At 57.3% G+C, this 18,506-nt stretch overlaps 1 protein-coding gene across 1 annotated transcript in view; it reads left to right on the top strand.

Moving 5' to 3' along the window:
• LOC311047068 (low-density lipoprotein receptor-related protein 4-like) overlaps nucleotides 1-18,506 on the top strand; it is a gene marked incomplete at both ends in the record, with an annotated part of 65,636 nt that overhangs the window by 45,351 nt on the left and 1,779 nt on the right. The window contains 5 exons of the mRNA XM_084059653.1: nucleotides 1,448-1,596; nucleotides 1,703-1,775; nucleotides 3,365-3,397; nucleotides 3,494-3,780; nucleotides 5,070-5,177. Coding sequence (XP_083915779.1) covers nucleotides 1,448-1,596; nucleotides 1,703-1,775; nucleotides 3,365-3,397; nucleotides 3,494-3,780; nucleotides 5,070-5,177 — 650 coding nt within the window. The remainder of the gene's footprint in view (nucleotides 1-1,447; nucleotides 1,597-1,702; nucleotides 1,776-3,364; nucleotides 3,398-3,493; nucleotides 3,781-5,069; nucleotides 5,178-18,506) is intronic.

Genomic DNA, 18,506 nt, shown 5'->3' with positions numbered 1-18,506 from the left:
CAATGTCTTTGAGTTATGTCCCCTCATATAAATACTTAGGTTTTGTTTTTCATGAATTTATGAGTTTTTCTGAGGGGAGGAAAGTATTGGCTGACTCAGCAGGTAGAGCATTAGGTGCCATATTAAGTAAAGTGAAAATGTGCCCTGATTTAGGTTTTGCTACATTTACCAAGCTTTTTGACTCTATGGTTTCTTCCATTTTATTTTATGCAGCAGGTGTATGGGGCTTTGAGGAGGCCACCGAATGTAAAAATATTCAGAGTAGAGCTTTAAGGTGTTTTCTCGGGGTGCACAAGTATACCACTAAGTTGGCCATTGAAGGTGACACAGGTTGGGAAAGCTGCCTCATAAGGCAGAGATGTGAAATGATTAGACTGTGGAACCGCCTTACCCAACTGCCAGAAGAGAGGCTTACGAAAAGTATATTTAATTGGAATAGAAGATGTAATCATCCATGGACAAGAGAGGTCTCTTCAATATTTTCACTCTCTGATTTAAATGCATATTTTATGAACAACCTTCATTGTAACATAAATACTGTCAAACATAAATTATCAATATTACATCAGGAGCAATGGAGGGTGGACATTTGGAAAAAAGCAAAGTTAAGAAATTATGTTCAATATAAAGAGAATTATATCACTGAACCTTATGTTGCATTCAATCTAAAGAGAGGACAGAGGTCTCTCTGTGCCCAGTTAAGATCTGGTGCATTGCCTCTGGCAGTTGAGGTGGGTAGATATACTGGCATTCCTGAGGAGCAGCGATTGTGTGTTCTGTGTGACCTGGGAGTTGTGGAGGATGAGGTTAATTTTGTTTTTCACTGTCCACTGTACAATGATGTACGAAATTCTTTATTTGAAAAAATGCAGGATAAGAATCCAGATTTGTTTTGGATGTATGAATGTTATATGTTAAGTTGGCTGTTCAATAAGGAAGTTTTTGTTTTAGGAAAATTCATAGAGAAAGCATGGCAGTTGAGATGGAGGACGATGTACCCGTAACTTGGACAATCAAAATGTTTATGTATTCTGTCTGTGGTGTATCTTGGTGTATATGTACATTGTGTGAGTGTCTTATAAGCCTGTGCGGGCTGGGCATCATGTGGTGCAGGACACTATAATAAAAATCTATCTATCTATCTATCTATCTATCTATCTGTAAAACTGAATGTCATGAAAGCTTTAAATACCGTTTTAATTGGGTTGTCTATGATTGTCATGTTGCCATATTTGGTGTTTTATCAAAGAAATAACCAATAAACCATGTGAGGTGGTGGTTTACAGTGATTGTAGAACAGTTAGAGGGTGGTAGTCATTCTGCTCTGCATCGTTCCTAACAACACCTCATAGCTGCTCTAAACTCTTATTGCTTATTGCTTTATTCTAATATATAGGTGTGTGTTCTCATGTTTGTTCCATGTGTGCATGTTTTCTCCACCCTGCAGTGGCCGGTCACCCGTGTCAGACCAACAATGGAGGCTGCAGTAACCTGTGTCTGCTCTCACCTGGAGGAGGCTACAAGTGTTCCTGTCCCACCAACACCTACTTGGCAGCTGATGGCAAGCAGTGCATGTCCAACTGCACTGCCAGCCAGGTGATTCACCTCAGCTTCACTTGTGTTACGCTGTATGACTTTATGTCTCATGTCTGCTTTTGATATATTATTGATTCTGAACATAATCCTCTGTCTCCCCCATCAGTTTGTTTGTAAGAATGAAAAGTGCATTCCATTCTCGTGGAAATGTGACACGATAGACAACTGTGTGAACAGCTGTGAGTTGAGACCTCATACGCACGCACGCACGCACGCACGCACGCACATATGTATCGTTGGTACAGAACGATGGACAGTTGTGTGTTGTGTAACTTTAGAGAGTTGATGAAGCTACAGGAAGACTGTGGTCACTTGTAGCTTCAGTCAACAACCTAGACAGTCTGCTTGATATTTATGACAAACTGCAACACCTTGATGATGTCACATGACATACAGTAAGATGAAGTTACACCACACAGAGTAGCAGGTGCATGGCTTGCTTTTTGTTAGTGTCCAAAATATGAACTGTCAAATGTGATAGGAATATAAATAAATACATTATGTGTAATACAATTACAGTAGATCAGTGAAGATCTCAATTCAGTTCAACGGATTGTCCCTTGGCATTATGCAGTTATTAGATTTTTCAAACAGAAAGCGACACAATTAATTGTTTTTGCGCTATCAACCAACTATATTTCCTAAAACTGTTGTCAATACTTTATACATATTATTTAAATCTATTTTGATATAAATCATATATTTCATCATTAATAATCAGTCATTCCCAGCTTGTGAATATCAAATAAATATCATAAACCAGGAGAATCAAAGGATGTATATCAACACAACAAGCTACTGTATTGGTAGAGAGGATCCATGTACTCTGTTAAAGTGAAACTAATTTATTTGATGATTTTTCTCCTCAGCTCCCCAGGTTAAACCAACACACAACTCAACAGGTAAACAAAGATGAAAGACAAACAACTGAAAATAGATTAGTCTTGAAGATATTTTAATTAAAGTAATATCTCTCTCTCTCTCTCTCTCTCTCTCTCTCTCTCTCTCTCTCTCTCTCTCTCTCTCTCTCTCTCTCTCTCTCTCTCTCTCTCTCTCTCTCTCTCTCTCTCCAGAGTCAGTGAGGTTGGTGAATGGGACTAGTGTGTGTTCAGGCAGAGTGGAGGTGAAGTCTAATCAGTCGTGGGTCTCAGTGTATGACGGTGACTTTGACCAGCAGGATGCAAAGGTGGTCTGTAGGGAGCTTGGCTGTGGGGCTCCTTCAGTCCTCCAGGGGGCGCTCTATGGAGAAGTGGAGGGTCCAATGTGGACCAAAGAGTTCCAGTGTGAAGGCAACGAGTCTGTTCTCCTGGACTGTGGAACCTCAAACTCAACTAGTAACACCAGCTTACCTAACAAGACTGTTGAACTCACCTGCTCAGGTAAGAGACTTTAAACTTAAACTTTAAACTTTAGGTCTGGATTATTACTTACCAAAATCTGAAGTAATTTATGTGATAAAAATGCAGCCTTTGGTTAACATTATGACAGTGAAGATATCTATATCTCTCAATTCACTTAATGTTGTTTGTTATAAACAAACTGTTAATTTTTCATTCCTGTATACATTTTATTTTCATCTGTTTTTCTATAAGTCATACATCATTCACTCATTCCCAGCCTTTGAATATCAAATAAATATCATCAAACAGGAGAATCAAAGGTCATCTTGTCTTGTATTCCAACAAATCACCAAGCTGCTGTATTGGTAGAGAAGATCCATGTACTCTGTTAAAGTGAAACTCATTTATTTGATGATTTTTCTCCTCAGCTCCCCAGGTTAAACCAACACACAACTCAACAGGTAAACAAAGATGAAAGACAAACAGCTGAAAATAGATTACAGTCTTGAAGATATTTTAATTAATGTAATGCTTTTAACTGCTTATTTTCTGTACAGAGTCTGATGATGTGAGGTTGGTGGGAGGAACCAGTAACTGTAATGGCATGCTGGAGATGAAACACCAGGGAGAGTGGAGACCATTGTTGGCTTGGTTTGACTGGAACAGAATGTCATCATCTGTGGTGTGTAGACAGCTGGACTGTGGCTTTGCTGTCTCAACAGAATTTACTTCTATTTCTAAACGTCAAGCTGGATGGGTGATTCCATCTTCCTGTGTTGGTTCTGAGTCTTCACTGATGGAGTGTGGACCAGTAAAGTCTTATGATTCCACTGTCACACTTAAGGTGAACTGTTCAGGTAAATCAATTACTTCAACAATGACACTAATCTTTACACTCTCTTATGTCATTGCCCTCTCTCTCTCTCACACACTAGCTTGTCTCTACTGTGCATACATATGTCCCTCTATATCTGCATGTCTGTGTGCCTTTAAAAGTTGCGTCATTATCCATCTGCATTTAAAATGTGCCATTTCGTTTAATCTGAAGTTCACTATTGATTCAGTCCATTTAAAATAGTGATTAGACACGTCTACAGAAATCCATTTGTTATTTACGTTTTTTACTAGATAAATGCATATTGAGTCACATGACTCAATATGCCAGATGCATTCTTTAAATATGCATGTATCTTGTTGTGGTTTAATACATACATATTTTAAATTATAATTCTCTCTTCTCTCTCTCTCTCTCTCTCTCTCTCTCTCTCTCTCTCTCTCTCTCTCTCTCTCTCTCTCTCTCTCTCTTTAGAGTCAGTGAGGTTGGTGAATGGGACTAGTGTGTGTTCAGGCAGAGTGGAGGTGAAGTCTAATCAGTCGTGGGTCTCAGTGTATGAAGGTGACTTTGACCAGCAGGATGCAAAGGTGGTCTGTAGGGAGCTTGGCTGTGGGGCTCCTTCAGTCCTCCAGGGGGCGCTCTATGGAGAAGTGGAGGGTCCAATGTGGACCAAAGAGTTCCAGTGTGAAGGCAACGAGTCTGTTCTCCTGGACTGTGGAACCTCAAACTCAACTAGTAACACCAGCTTAGTGAGCTTACCTAACAAGACTGTTGAACTCACCTGTTTGGGTAAAAGACAAGCTATGTTCTTGCTTTGGATTAATATTCTATAATACAAGTAATTGCATTGCATTAATGTTTACTCTATTGACTCTTTACAGTGATTGATCATGTCAGGTTGGTGGGAGGAATCAGTAACTGTACTGGTAAACTGGAGATGAAACACCAGGGAGAGTGGAGGCCAGTGGATGGTGGATTTCACTGGAACTTGAAGTCATCATCTGTAGTGTGTAGACAGCTGGACTGTGGTTTTGCTGTTTCAACAGAAAGGAGTTCTGGTTTTACACATCAACCTGTATGGAGGATTACACCCTTCTGTGCTGGTTCTGAGTCTTCACTGAGCGACTGTGTCATAATGGAGACTTTTAGTATCAAACGGAAAGGTTTGATTACAGGCAGACCCACAGTTATCTGTTCAGGTAATGAAAAACAATGACTTGAACAATGACAGCAATCTTTGCAGTTTCTTACTTCATCTGTCTGTCTGTAGGTTTGTATGCATGTGTATCTGTCTATAGATTCACATGGATGCACCCCGCTACTCCGACACCCCGGAGTTCCGACAGCCGGAATCTCCCAGGGACCGCCGGAAGGGGTCCCTGGTGGTGAGTGTGGAAGAGAACCAAGTGCTGCCGTCGAAAAAGAGCAGATCGACAAGGCTGCGTAGGCCTGTGGTGGCCGCGGGGCGCAATACCGCCGGCGTCCACAAGGCGGCGCCACCCCCGGTGCCTGGTCCCCATCGGGGGTCCATGGACCACCTCCGTGCCCAGGGACGGTGGCTCCCGGGGCGGGTAGAGCGGGCGGGCGCTCACCCGGCAGTGTGCCGCGAGGCACTGGGCTCCCTGGCCCTTCCCCTGTGTGAGCGGGGAAGGCAGGGAGAACCGCCGACTGGTGCCATCGGGTAGCTAGGGACCATGCCCGGGATGAGGCTCCATCCTGGGGCAGAGCGTGGGCCGCGAGGGGCCCAAAATCATGGTTCTCAAAAAAAAATCAAAAATTCTTCTAAGTGCCCAGGGCCCTAGAGGAGGCCAGGATGAGCCTTCCTGCCTCCGTCATTTTTCCTCCAGGGGCCCGTAAGGCCGACCGGTGCCATCGGGTAGTTGTAGCCCAGGACAGAGGCATGGGTCCTGGGCAGGCGACGGGTCCGGAGGGGCCCCGAGTCATGGTTCTCCAAAAAATTTCAAAAATCGCGCCGAGTGCTGGCATGGGCTCCAGGGGTCCCCGGGGACCCCCTGGAGGACCCCCGGCCGAAAACCTCAACCTTTTTCGGGCGCCCCGAGCTTGTCGATCGGCTCTTTTTGGGGCTAAAATCCTGGAGCTTTCGGAAAAAAGCCGGGATTTCTTCAGAGTCCAGAGCTCCCAAGAAGCTCTGGGCTCCGCCATGGCTCCCTCCTTTGAAATTCTCTCCCGGGAGCCTCGGCCACTTGTACCAGAGGATAGGTGAGGACCATGCCCAGGAAGAGGACCCTTCCTGGGGCGCGACGGGGCGGCGAAGACCCCCAAAATCATGGTTCTCCAAAAAATTTCAAAAATCGCGCCGAGTGCTGGCATGGGCTCCAGGGGTCCCCGGGGACCCCCTGGAGGACCCCCGGCCGAAAACCTCAACCTTTTTCGGGCGCCCCGAGCTTGTCGATCGGCTCTTTTTGGGGCCAAAAGTGGCGGTAGCTCCCAGACCGTGGGTGGGGCGCCCGCGAACGGCGGAGGGCTCGTTGGATCCGGGCCGGGGCTGCGCACGCGGCGGTGCCCACCCCGGCGCCCGGGGTGGTCGCCCGGGCAAATGGCGGCTGAAAAACCCCGGGAAAATAGGCGAAAATCGCACTCTCCAGAGCTCCGAAGAAGCTCTGGGCTCCGCCACGGCCCCTTCCTTTGAAATTCTCTCCCGGGAGTCCCGGCCACTGGTGCCAGCGGATAGCTAGGGACCATGCCCCACGAAGGGGCACCCTCCTGGGGTGGCGGCGGGGCGGCGAGACGCCCCGAATCCTGGAGCTTTCGGAAAAAAGCCGGGATTTCTTCAGAGTCCAGAGCTCCCAAGAAGCTCTGGGCTCCGCCGTGGCTCCCTCCTTTGAAATTCTCTCCCGGGAGTCCCGGCCACTGGTGCCAGCGGATAGCTCATACGCCGCTGCATCCGTATGCAGCGGCGTATGAGCTCCGGAGACTCCGTTTCTCAAACCCTGCCCGCGTCGCGTACTCCGGCGACCGACCAAACAGCTGCGTACCGGGCCATGGACCGCCGATCCACCGTAACACGCTTTCGACCGGCTGGGTGGTAAAGGCGGACCGCGGTGACCGTCGCAGTGCACGCCTCCGGGAGACAACCGCCCGCCCCTCTCGCGGGGGGCTTCGGGCGGAAGCTCCGCGGACCGGCAACCCCACGGCGCGCGCCTCAGCTGGGTGCGGCGCCGCGGCGGAACAGGAGGCCTACCTGGTTGATCCTGCCAGTAGCATATGCTTGTCTTAAAGGGCGTAGCAGACCTGTCTGAGTTGGGCGTGCAGGCACTGCCAAGTGCCCAAGCCGGGACAGTACATTATATGGGGATGCACCCCGCTACTCCGACACCCCGGAGTTCCGACAGCCGGAATCTCCCAGGGACCGCCGGAAGGGGTCCCTGGTGGTGAGTGTGGAAGAGAACCAAGTGCTGCCGTCGAAAAAGAGCAGATCGACAAGGCTGCGTAGGCCTGTGGTGGCCGCGGGGCGCAATACCGCCGGCGTCCACAAGGCGGCGCCACCCCCGGTGCCTGGTCCCCATCGGGGGTCCATGGACCACCTCCGTGCCCAGGGACGGTGGCTCCCGGGGCGGGTAGAGCGGGCGGGCGCTCACCCGGCAGTGTGCCGCGAGGCACTGGGCTCCCTGGCCCTTCCCCTGTGTGAGCGGGGAAGGCAGGGAGAACCGCCGACTGGTGCCATCGGGTAGCTAGGGACCATGCCCGGGATGAGGCTCCATCCTGGGGCAGAGCGTGGGCCGCGAGGGGCCCAAAATCATGGTTCTCAAAAAAAAATCAAAAATTCTTCTAAGTGCCCAGGGCCCTAGAGGAGGCCAGGATAAGCCTTCCTGCCTCCGTCATTTTTCCTCCAGGGGCCCGGAAGGCCGACCGGTGCCATCGGGTAGTTGTAGCCCAGGACGGAGGCATGGGTCCTGGGCAGGCGACGGGTCCGGAGGGGCCCCGAGTCATGGTTCTCCAAAACATTTCAAAAATCGCGCCGAGTGCTGGCATGGGCTCCAGGGGTCCCCGGGGACCCCCTGGAGGACCCCCGGCCGAAAACCTCAACCTTTTTCGGGCGCCCCGAGCTTGTCGATCGGCTCTTTTTGGGGCTAAAATCCTGGAGCTTTCGGAAAAAAGCCGGGATTTCTTCAGAGTCCAGAGCTCCCAAGAAGCTCTGGGCTCCGCCATGGCTCCCTCCTTTGAAATTCTCTCCCGGGAGCCTCGGCCACTTGTACCAGAGGATAGGTGAGGACCATGCCCAGGAAGAGGACCCTTCCTGGGGTGCGACGGGGCGGCGAAGACCCCCAAAATCATGGTTCTCCAAAAAATTTCAAAAATCGCGCCGAGTGCTGGCATGGGCTCCAGGGGTCCCCGGGGACCCCCTGGAGGACCCCCGGCCGAAAACCTCAACCTTTTTCGGGCGCCCCGAGCTTGTCGATCGGCTCTTTTTGGGGCTAAAATCCTGGAGCTTTCTGAAAAAAGCCGGGATTTCTTCAGAGTCCAGAGCTCCCAAGAAGCTCTGGGCTCCGCCATGGCTCCCTCCTTTGAAATTCTCTCCCGGGAGCCTCGGCCACTTGTACCAGAGGATAGGTGAGCACCATGCCCAGGAAGAGGACCCTTCCTGGGGCGCGACGGGGCGGCGAAGACCCCCAAAATCATGGTTCTCCAAAAAATTTCAAAAATCGCGCCGAGTGCTGGCATGGGCTCCAGGGGTCCCCGGGGACCCCCTGGAGGACCCCCGGCCGAAAACCTCAACCTTTTTCGGGCGCCCCGAGCTTGTCGATCGGCTCTTTTTGGGGCTAAAATCCTGGAGCTTTCGGAAAAAAGCCGGGATTTCTTCAGAGTCCAGAGCTCCCAAGAAGCTCTGGGCTCCGCCATGGCTCCCTCCTTTGAAATTCTCTCCCGGGAGCCTCGGCCACTTGTACCAGAGGATAGGTGAGGACCATGCCCAGGAAGAGGACCCTTCCTGGGGTGCGACGGGGCGGCGAAGACCCCCAAAATCATGGTTCTCCAAAAAATTTCAAAAATCGCGCCGAGTGCTGGCATGGGCTCCAGGGGTCCCCGGGGACCCCCTGGAGGACCCCCGGCCGAAAACCTCAACCTTTTTCGGGCGCCCCGAGCTTGTCGATCGGCTCTTTTTGGGGCTAAAATCCTGGAGCTTTCTGAAAAAAGCCGGGATTTCTTCAGAGTCCAGAGCTCCCAAGAAGCTCTGGGCTCCGCCATGGCTCCCTCCTTTGAAATTCTCTCCCGGGAGCCTCGGCCACTTGTACCAGAGGATAGGTGAGCACCATGCCCAGGAAGAGGACCCTTCCTGGGGCGCGACGGGGCGGCGAAGACCCCCAAAATCATGGTTCTCCAAAAAATTTCAAAAATCGCGCCGAGTGCTGGCATGGGCTCCAGGGGTCCCCGGGGACCCCCTGGAGGACCCCCGGCCGAAAACCTCAACCTTTTTCGGGCGCCCCGAGCTTGTCGATCGGCTCTTTTTGGGGCTAAAATCCTGGAGCTTTCTGAAAAAAGCCGGGATTTCTTCAGAGTCCAGAGCTCCCAAGAAGCTCTGGGCTCCGCCATGGCTCCCTCCTTTGAAATTCTCTCCCGGGAGCCTCGGCCACTTGTACCAGAGGATAGGTGAGCACCATGCCCAGGAAGAGGACCCTTCCTGGGGCGCGACGGGGCGGCGAAGACCCCCAAAATCATGGTTCTCCAAAAAATTTCAAAAATCGCGCCGAGTGCTGGCATGGGCTCCAGGGGTCCCCGGGGACCCCCTGGAGGACCCCCGGCCGAAAACCTCAACCTTTTTCGGGCGCCCCGAGCTTGTCGATCGGCTCTTTTTGGGGCTAAAATCCTGGAGCTTTCTGAAAAAAGCCGGGATTTCTTCAGAGTCCAGAGCTCCCAAGAAGCTCTGGGCTCCGCCATGGCTCCCTCCTTTGAAATTCTCTCCCGGGAGCCTCGGCCACTTGTACCAGAGGATAGGTGAGGACCATGCCCAGGAAGAGGACCCTTCCTGGGGCGCGACGGGGCGGCGAAGACCCCCAAAATCATGGTTCTCCAAAAAATTTCAAAAATCGCGCCGAGTGCTGGCATGGGCTCCAGGGGTCCCCGGGGACCCCCTGGAGGACCCCCGGCCGAAAACCTCAACCTTTTTCGGGCGCCCCGAGCTTGTCGATCGGCTCTTTTTGGGGCCAAAAGTGGCGGTAGCTCCCAGACCGTGGGTGGGGCGCCCGCGAACGGCGGAGGGCTCGTTGGATCCGGGCCGGGGCTGCGCACGCGGCGGTGCCCACCCCGGCGCCCGGGGTGGTCGCCCGGGCAAATGGCGGCTGAAAAACCCCGGGAAAATAGGCGAAAATCGCACTCTCCAGAGCTCCGAAGAAGCTCTGGGCTCCGCCACGGCCCCTTCCTTTGAAATTCTCTCCCGGGAGTCCCGGCCACTGGTGCCAGCGGATAGCTAGGGACCATGCCCCACGAAGGGGCACCCTCCTGGGGTGGCGGCGGGGCGGCGAGACGCCCCGAATCCTGGAGCTTTCGGAAAAAAGCCGGGATTTCTTCAGAGTCCAGAGCTCCCAAGAAGCTCTGGGCTCCGCCGTGGCTCCCTCCTTTGAAATTCTCTCCCGGGAGTCCCGGCCACTGGTGCCAGCGGATAGCTCATACGCCGCTGCATCCGTATGCAGCGGCGTATGAGCTCCGGAGACTCCGTTTCTCAAACCCTGCCCGCGTCGCGTACTCCGGCGACCGACCAAACAGCTGCGTACCGGGCCATGGACCGCCGATCCACCGTAACACGCTTTCGACCGGCTGGGTGGTAAAGGCGGACCGCGGTGACCGTCGCAGTGCACGCCTCCGGGAGACAACCGCCCGCCCCTCTCGCGGGGGGCCTCGGGCGGAAGCTCCGCGGACCGGCAACCCCACGGCGCGCGCCTCAGCTGGGTGCGGCGCCGCGGCGGAACAGGAGGCCTACCTGGTTGATCCTGCCAGTAGCATATGCTTGTCTTAAAGGGCGTAGCAGACCTGTCTGAGTTGGGCGTGCAGGCACTGCCAAGTGCCCAAGCCGGGACAGTACATTATATGGGGATGCACCCCGCTACTCCGACACCCCGGAGTTCCGACAGCCGGAATCTCCCAGGGACCGCCGGAAGGGGTCCCTGGTGGTGAGTGTGGAAGAGAACCAAGTGCTGCCGTCGAAAAAGAGCAGATCGACAAGGCTGCGTAGGCCTGTGGTGGCCGCGGGGCGCAATACCGCCGGCGTCCACAAGGCGGCGCCACCCCCGGTGCCTGGTCCCCATCGGGGGTCCATGGACCACCTCCGTGCCCAGGGACGGTGGCTCCCGGGGCGGGTAGAGCGGGCGGGCGCTCACCCGGCAGTGTGCCGCGAGGCACTGGGCTCCCTGGCCCTTCCCCTGTGTGAGCGGGGAAGGCAGGGAGAACCGCCGACTGGTGCCATCGGGTAGCTAGGGACCATGCCCGGGATGAGGCTCCATCCTGGGGCAGAGCGTGGGCCGCGAGGGGCCCAAAATCATGGTTCTCAAAAAAAAATCAAAAATTCTTCTAAGTGCCCAGGGCCCTAGAGGAGGCCAGGATGAGCCTTCCTGCCTCCGTCATTTTTCCTCCAGGGGCCCGGAAGGCCGACCGGTGCCATCGGGTAGTTGTAGCCCAGGACGGAGGCATGGGTCCTGGGCAGGCGACGGGTCCGGAGGGGCCCCGAGTCATGGTTCTCCAAAACATTTCAAAAATCGCGCCGAGTGCTGGCATGGGCTCCAGGGGTCCCCGGGGACCCCCTGGAGGACCCCCGGCCGAAAACCTCAACCTTTTTCGGGCGCCCCGAGCTTGTCGATCGGCTCTTTTTGGGGCTAAAATCCTGGAGCTTTCGGAAAAAAGCCGGGATTTCTTCAGAGTCCAGAGCTCCCAAGAAGCTCTGGGCTCCGCCATGGCTCCCTCCTTTGAAATTCTCTCCCGGGAGCCTCGGCCACTTGTACCAGAGGATAGGTGAGGACCATGCCCAGGAAGAGGACCCTTCCTGGGGTGCGACGGGGCGGCGAAGACCCCCAAAATCATGGTTCTCCAAAAAATTTCAAAAATCGCGCCGAGTGCTGGCATGGGCTCCAGGGGTCCCCGGGGACCCCCTGGAGGACCCCCGGCCGAAAACCTCAACCTTTTTCGGGCGCCCCGAGCTTGTCGATCGGCTCTTTTTGGGGCTAAAATCCTGGAGCTTTCTGAAAAAAGCCGGGATTTCTTCAGAGTCCAGAGCTCCCAAGAAGCTCTGGGCTCCGCCATGGCTCCCTCCTTTGAAATTCTCTCCCGGGAGCCTCGGCCACTTGTACCAGAGGATAGGTGAGCACCATGCCCAGGAAGAGGACCCTTCCTGGGGCGCGACGGGGCGGCGAAGACCCCCAAAATCATGGTTCTCCAAAAAATTTCAAAAATCGCGCCGAGTGCTGGCATGGGCTCCAGGGGTCCCCGGGGACCCCCTGGAGGACCCCCGGCCGAAAACCTCAACCTTTTTCGGGCGCCCCGAGCTTGTCGATCGGCTCTTTTTGGGGCTAAAATCCTGGAGCTTTCGGAAAAAAGCCGGGATTTCTTCAGAGTCCAGAGCTCCCAAGAAGCTCTGGGCTCCGCCATGGCTCCCTCCTTTGAAATTCTCTCCCGGGAGCCTCGGCCACTTGTACCAGAGGATAGGTGAGCACCATGCCCAGGAAGAGGACCCTTCCTGGGGCGCGACGGGGCGGCGAAGACCCCCAAAATCATGGTTCTCCAAAAAAATTCAAAAATCGCGCCGAGTGCTGGCATGGGCTCCAGGGGTCCCCGGGGACCCCCTGGAGGACCCCCGGCCGAAAACCTCAACCTTTTTCGGGCGCCCCGAGCTTGTCGATCGGCTCTTTTTGGGGCTAAAATCCTGGAGCTTTCGGAAAAAAGCCGGGATTTCTTCAGAGTCCAGAGCTCCCAAGAAGCTCTGGGCTCCGCCATGGCTCCCTCCTTTGAAATTCTCTCCCGGGAGCCTCGGCCACTTGTACCAGAGGATAGGTGAGGACCATGCCCAGGAAGAGGACCCTTCCTGGGGCGCGACGGGGCGGCGAAGACCCCCAAAATCATGGTTCTCCAAAAAAATTCAAAAATCGCGCCGAGTGCTGGCATGGGCTCCAGGGGTCCCCGGGGACCCCCTGGAGGACCCCCGGCCGAAAACCTCAACCTTTTTCGGGCGCCCCGAGCTTGTCGATCGGCTCTTTTTGGGGCCAAAAGTGGCGGTAGCTCCCAGACCGTGGGTGGGGCGCCCGCGAACGGCGGAGGGCTCGTTGGATCCGGGCCGGGGCTGCGCACGCGGCGGTGCCCACCCCGGCGCCCGGGGTGGTCGCCCGGGCAAATGGCGGCTGAAAAACCCCGGGAAAATAGGCGAAAATCGCACTCTCCAGAGCTCCGAAGAAGCTCTGGGCTCCGCCACGGCCCCTTCCTTTGAAATTCTCTCCCGGGAGTCCCGGCCACTGGTGCCAGCGGATAGCTAGGGACCATGCCCCACGAAGGGGCACCCTCCTGGGGTGGCGGCGGGGCGGCGAGACGCCCCGAATCCTGGAGCTTTCGGAAAAAAGCCGGGATTTCTTCAGAGTCCAGAGCTCCCAAGAAGCTCTGGGCTCCGCCGTGGCTCCCTCCTTTGAAATTCTCTCCCGGGAGTCCCGGCCACTGGTGCCAGCGGATAGCTCATACGCCGCTGCATCCGTATGCAGCGGCGTATGAGCTCCGGAGACTCCGTTTCTCAAACCCTGCCCGCGTCGCGTACTCCGGCGACCGACCAAACAGCTGCGTACCGGGCCATGGACCGCCGATCCACCGTAACACGCTTTCGACCGGCTGGGTGGTAAAGGCGGACCGCGGTGACCGTCGCAGTGCACGCCTCCGGGAGACAACCGCCCGCCCCTCTCGCGGGGGGCCTCGGGCGGAAGCTCCGCGGACCGGCAACCCCACGGCGCGCGCCTCAGCTGGGTGCGGCGCCGCGGCGGAACAGGAGGCCTACCTGGTTGATCCTGCCAGTAGCATATGCTTGTCTTAAAGGGCGTAGCAGACCTGTCTGAGTTGGGCGTGCAGGCACTGCCAAGTGCCCAAGCCGGGACAGTACATTATATGGGGATGCACCCCGCTACTCCGACACCCCGGAGTTCCGACAGCCGGAATCTCCCAGGGACCGCCGGAAGGGGTCCCTGGTGGTGAGTGTGGAAGAGAACCAAGTGCTGCCGTCGAAAAAGAGCAGATCGACAAGGCTGCGTAGGCCTGTGGTGGCCGCGGGGCGCAATACCGCCGGCGTCCACAAGGCGGCGCCACCCCCGGTGCCTGGTCCCCATCGGGGGTCCATGGACCACCTCCGTGCCCAGGGACGGTGGCTCCCGGGGCGGGTAGAGCGGGCGGGCGCTCACCCGGCAGTGTGCCGCGAGGCACTGGGCTCCCTGGCCCTTCCCCTGTGTGAGCGGGGAAGGCAGGGAGAACCGCCGACTGGTGCCATCGGGTAGCTAGGGACCATGCCCGGGATGAGGCTCCATCCTGGGGCAGAGCGTGGGCCGCGAGGGGCCCAAAATCATGGTTCTCAAAAAAAAATCAAAAATTCTTCTAAGTGCCCAGGGCCCTAGAGGAGGCCAGGATGAGCCTTCCTGCCTCCGTCATTTTTCCTCCAGGGGCCCGGAAGGCCGACCGGTGCCATCGGGTAGTTGTAGCCCAGGACGGAGGCATGGGTCCTGGGCAGGCGACGGGTCCGGAGGGGCCCCGAGTCATGGTTCTCCAAAACATTTCAAAAATCGCGCCGAGTGCTGGCATGGGCTCCAGGGGTCCCCGGGGACCCCCTGGAGGACCCCCGGCCGAAAACCTCAACCTTTTTCGGGCGCCCCGAGCTTGTCGATCGGCTCTTTTTGGGGCTAAAATCCTGGAGCTTTCGGAAAAAAGCCGGGATTTCTTCAGAGTCCAGAGCTCCCAAGAAGCTCGGCTCTTTTTGGGGCCAAAAGTGGCGGTAGCTCCCAGACCGTGGGTGGGGCGCCCGCGAACGGCGGAGGGCTCGTTGGATCCGGGCCGGGGCTGCGCACGCGGCGGTGCCTACCCCGGCGCCCGGGGTGGTCGCCCGGGCAAATGGCGGCTGAAAAACCCCGGGAAAATAGGCGAAAATCGCACTCTCCAGAGCTCCGAAGAAGCTCTGGGCTCCGCCACGGCCCCTTCCTTTGAAATTCTCTCCCGGGAGTCCCGGCCACTGGTGCCAGCGGATAGCTAGGGACCATGCCCCACGAAGGGGCACCCTCCTGGGGTGGCGGCGGGGCGGCGAGACGCCCCGAATCCTGGAGCTTTCGGAAAAAAGCCGGGATTTCTTCAGAGTCCAGAGCTCCCAAGAAGCTCTGGGCTCCGCCGTGGCTCCCTTCTTTGAAATTCTCTCCCGGGAGTCCCGGCCACTGGTGCCAGCGGATAGCTCATACGCCGCTGCATCCGTATGCAGCGGCGTATGAGCTCCGGAGACTCCGTTTCTCAAACCCTGCCCGCGTCGCGTACTCCGGCGACCGACCAAACAGCTGCGTACCGGGCCATGGACCGCCGATCCACCGTAACACGCTTTCGACCGGCTGGGTGGTAAAGGCGGACCGCGGTGACCGTCGCAGTGCACGCCTCCGGGAGACAACCGCCCGCCCCTCTCGCGGGGGGCCTCGGGCGGAAGCTCCGCGGACCGGCAACCCCACGGCGCGCGCCTCAGCTGGGTGCGGCGCCGCGGCGGAACAGGAGGCCTACCTGGTTGATCCTGCCAGTAGCATATGCTTGTCTTAAAGGGCGTAGCAGACCTGTCTGAGTTGGGCGTGCAGGCACTGCCAAGTGCCCAAGCCGGGACAGTACATTATATGGGGATGCACCCCGCTACTCCGACACCCCGGAGTTCCGACAGCCGGAATCTCCCAGGGACCGCCGGAAGGGGTCCCTGGTGGTGAGTGTGGAAGAGAACCAAGTGCTGCCGTCGAAAAAGAGCAGATCGACAAGGCTGCGTAGGCCTGTGGTGGCCGCGGGGCGCAATACCGCCGGCGTCCACAAGGCGGCGCCACCCCCGGTGCCTGGTCCCCATCGGGGGTCCATGGACCACCTCCGTGCCCAGGGACGGTGGCTCCCGGGGCGGGTAGAGCGGGCGGGCGCTCACCCGGCAGTGTGCCGCGAGGCACTGGGCTCCCTGGCCCTTCCCCTGTGTGAGCGGGGAAGGCAGGGAGAACCGCCGACTGGTGCCATCGGGTAGCTAGGGACCATGCCCGGGATGAGGCTCCATCCTGGGGCAGAGCGTGGGCCGCGAGGGGCCCAAAATCATGGTTCTCAAAAAAAAATCAAAAATTCTTCTAAGTGCCCAGGGCCCTAGAGGAGGCCAGGATGAGCCTTCCTGCCTCCGTCATTTTTCCTCCAGGGGCCCGGAAGGCCGACCGGTGCCATCGGGTAGTTGTAGCCCAGGACGGAGGCATGGGTCCTGGGCAGGCGACGGGTCCGGAGGGGCCCCGAGTCATGGTTCTCCAAAACATTTCAAAAATCGCGCCGAGTGCTGGCATGGGCTCCAGGGGTCCCCGGGGACCCCCTGGAGGACCCCCGGCCGAAAACCTCAACCTTTTTCGGGCGCCCCGAGCTTGTCGATCGGCTCTTTTTGGGGCTAAAATCCTGGAGCTTTCGGAAAAAAGCCGGGATTTCTTCAGAGTCCAGAGCTCCCAAGAAGCTCTGGGCTCCGCCATGGCTCCCTCCTTTGAAATTCTCTCCCGGGAGCCTCGGCCACTTGTACCAGAGGATAGGTGAGGACCATGCCCAGGAAGAGGACCCTTCCTGGGGTGCGACGGGGCGGCGAAGACCCCCAAAATCATGGTTCTCCAAAACATTTCAAAAATCGCGCCGAGTGCTGGCATGGGCTCCAGGGGTCCCCGGGGACCCCCTGGAGGACCCCCGGCCGAAAACCTCAACCTTTTTCGGGCGCCCCGAGCTTGTCGATCGGCTCTTTTTGGGGCTAAAATCCTGGAGCTTTCGGAAAAAAGCCGGGATTTCTTCAGAGTCCAGAGCTCCCAAGAAGCTCTGGGCTCCGCCCTGGCTCCCTCCTTTGAAATTCTCTCCCGGGAGCCTCGGCCACTTGTACCAGAGGATAGGTGAGCACCATGCCCAGGAAGAGGACCCTTCCTGGGGCGCGACGGGGCGGCGAAGACCCCCAAAATCATGGTTCTCCAAAAAATTTCAAAAATCGCGCCGAGTGCTGGCATGGGCTCCAGGGGTCCCCGGGGACCCCCTGGAGGACCCCCGGCCGAAAACCTCAACCTTTTTCGGGCGCCCCGAGCTTGTCGATTGGCTCTTTTTGGGGCCAAAAGTGGCGGTAGCTCCCAGACCGTGGGGCGCCCGCGGCCGGCGGAGGGCTCGTTGGATCCGGGCCGGGGCTGCGCACGCGGCGGTGCCCACCCCGGTGCCCGGGGTGGTCGCCCGGGCAAATGGCGGCTGAAAAACCCCGGGAAAATAGGCGAAAATCGCACTCTCCAGAGCTCCCAAGAAGCTCTGGGCTCCGCCACGGCCCCCTCCTTTGAAATTCTCTCCCGGGAGTCCCGGCCACTGGTGCCAGCGGATAGCTAGGGACCATGCCCCACGAAGGGGCACCCTCCTGGGGTGGCAGCGGGGCGGCGAGACGCCCCGAATCCTGGAGCTTTCGGAAAAAAGCCGGGATTTCTTCAGAGTCCAGAGCTCCCAAGAAGCTCTGGGCTCCGCCGTGGCTCCCTCCTTTGAAATTCTCTCCCGGGAGTCCCGGCCACTGGTGCCAGCGGATAGCTAGGGACCATGCCCCACGAAGGGGCACCCTCCTGGGGTGGCGGCGGGGCGGCGAGACGCCCCGAATCCTGGAGCTTTCGGAAAAAAGCCGGGATTTCTTCAGAGTCCAGAGCTCCCAAGAAGTTCTGGGCTCCGCCACGGCCCCCTCCTTTGAAATTCTCTCCCGGGAGTCCCGGCCACTGGTGCCAGCGGACAGCTAGGGACCATGCCCCACGAAGGGGCACCCTCCTGGGGTGGCGGCGGGGCGGCGAGACACCCCGAATCCTGGAGCTTTCGGAAAAAAGCCGGGATTTCTTCAGAGTCCAGAGCTCCCAAGAAGCTCTGGGCTCCGCCACGGCCCCCTCCTTTGAAATTCTCTCCCGGGAGTCCCGGCCACTGGTGCCAGCGGACAGCTAGGGACCATGCCCCACGAAGGGGCACCCTCCTGGGGTGGCGGCGGGGCGGCGAGACGCCCCGAATCCTGGAGCTTCGGGAAAAAAGCCGGGATTTCTTCAGAGTCCAGAGCTCCCAAGGAGCTCTGGGCTCCGCCATGGCTCCCTCCTTTGAAATTCTCTCCCGGGAGTCTCGGCCACTTTTGCCAGCGGATAGCTAGGGACCCTGCCCGAGAACGGGGCATGGTCCCGGGGCAGTGTGGGCGCCGCGAGGCACCCCTTTGTCCTGGATCTCCGTGTGGTACCTCCCCGTCCCCACCCCGGGGCCCTGGAGGCGCCCGGCTCGCCCTTGCCTCCCTCCTTTGAAAAAGTCTCTCGGTAGAGACGGCCACTCGCTCCAGAGGGTCCCTATGGAGCTCGGCCGCGGCGAGGCCCGGCGCGAGGCTCCGTCCCGGGGCCGCTCGGGCGGGCCGAGCCGGGCGCCGGTGGTGGTGGCCATGGACCAGGAAATTGGAGGCCACGCTGGCCATCGGGTGTATGGGAAGAGAGAGGCCTCCGGTGGGGCACGGCCGGGTGGTCGTGCGCCCTGGAGCTCCTCCGCGAGCCTGGCAG

The sequence above is a fragment of the Gymnoscopelus microlampas genome (genome assembly GCF_963454915.1).
Source record: "Gymnoscopelus microlampas genome assembly, chromosome: 6".
In the NCBI taxonomy this organism is placed as follows: domain Eukaryota; kingdom Metazoa; phylum Chordata; class Actinopteri; order Myctophiformes; family Myctophidae; genus Gymnoscopelus; species Gymnoscopelus microlampas.
The sequence above is the reverse complement of the archived record's forward strand: the minus strand, read 5'-3'. Positions and strand labels throughout refer to the sequence as shown.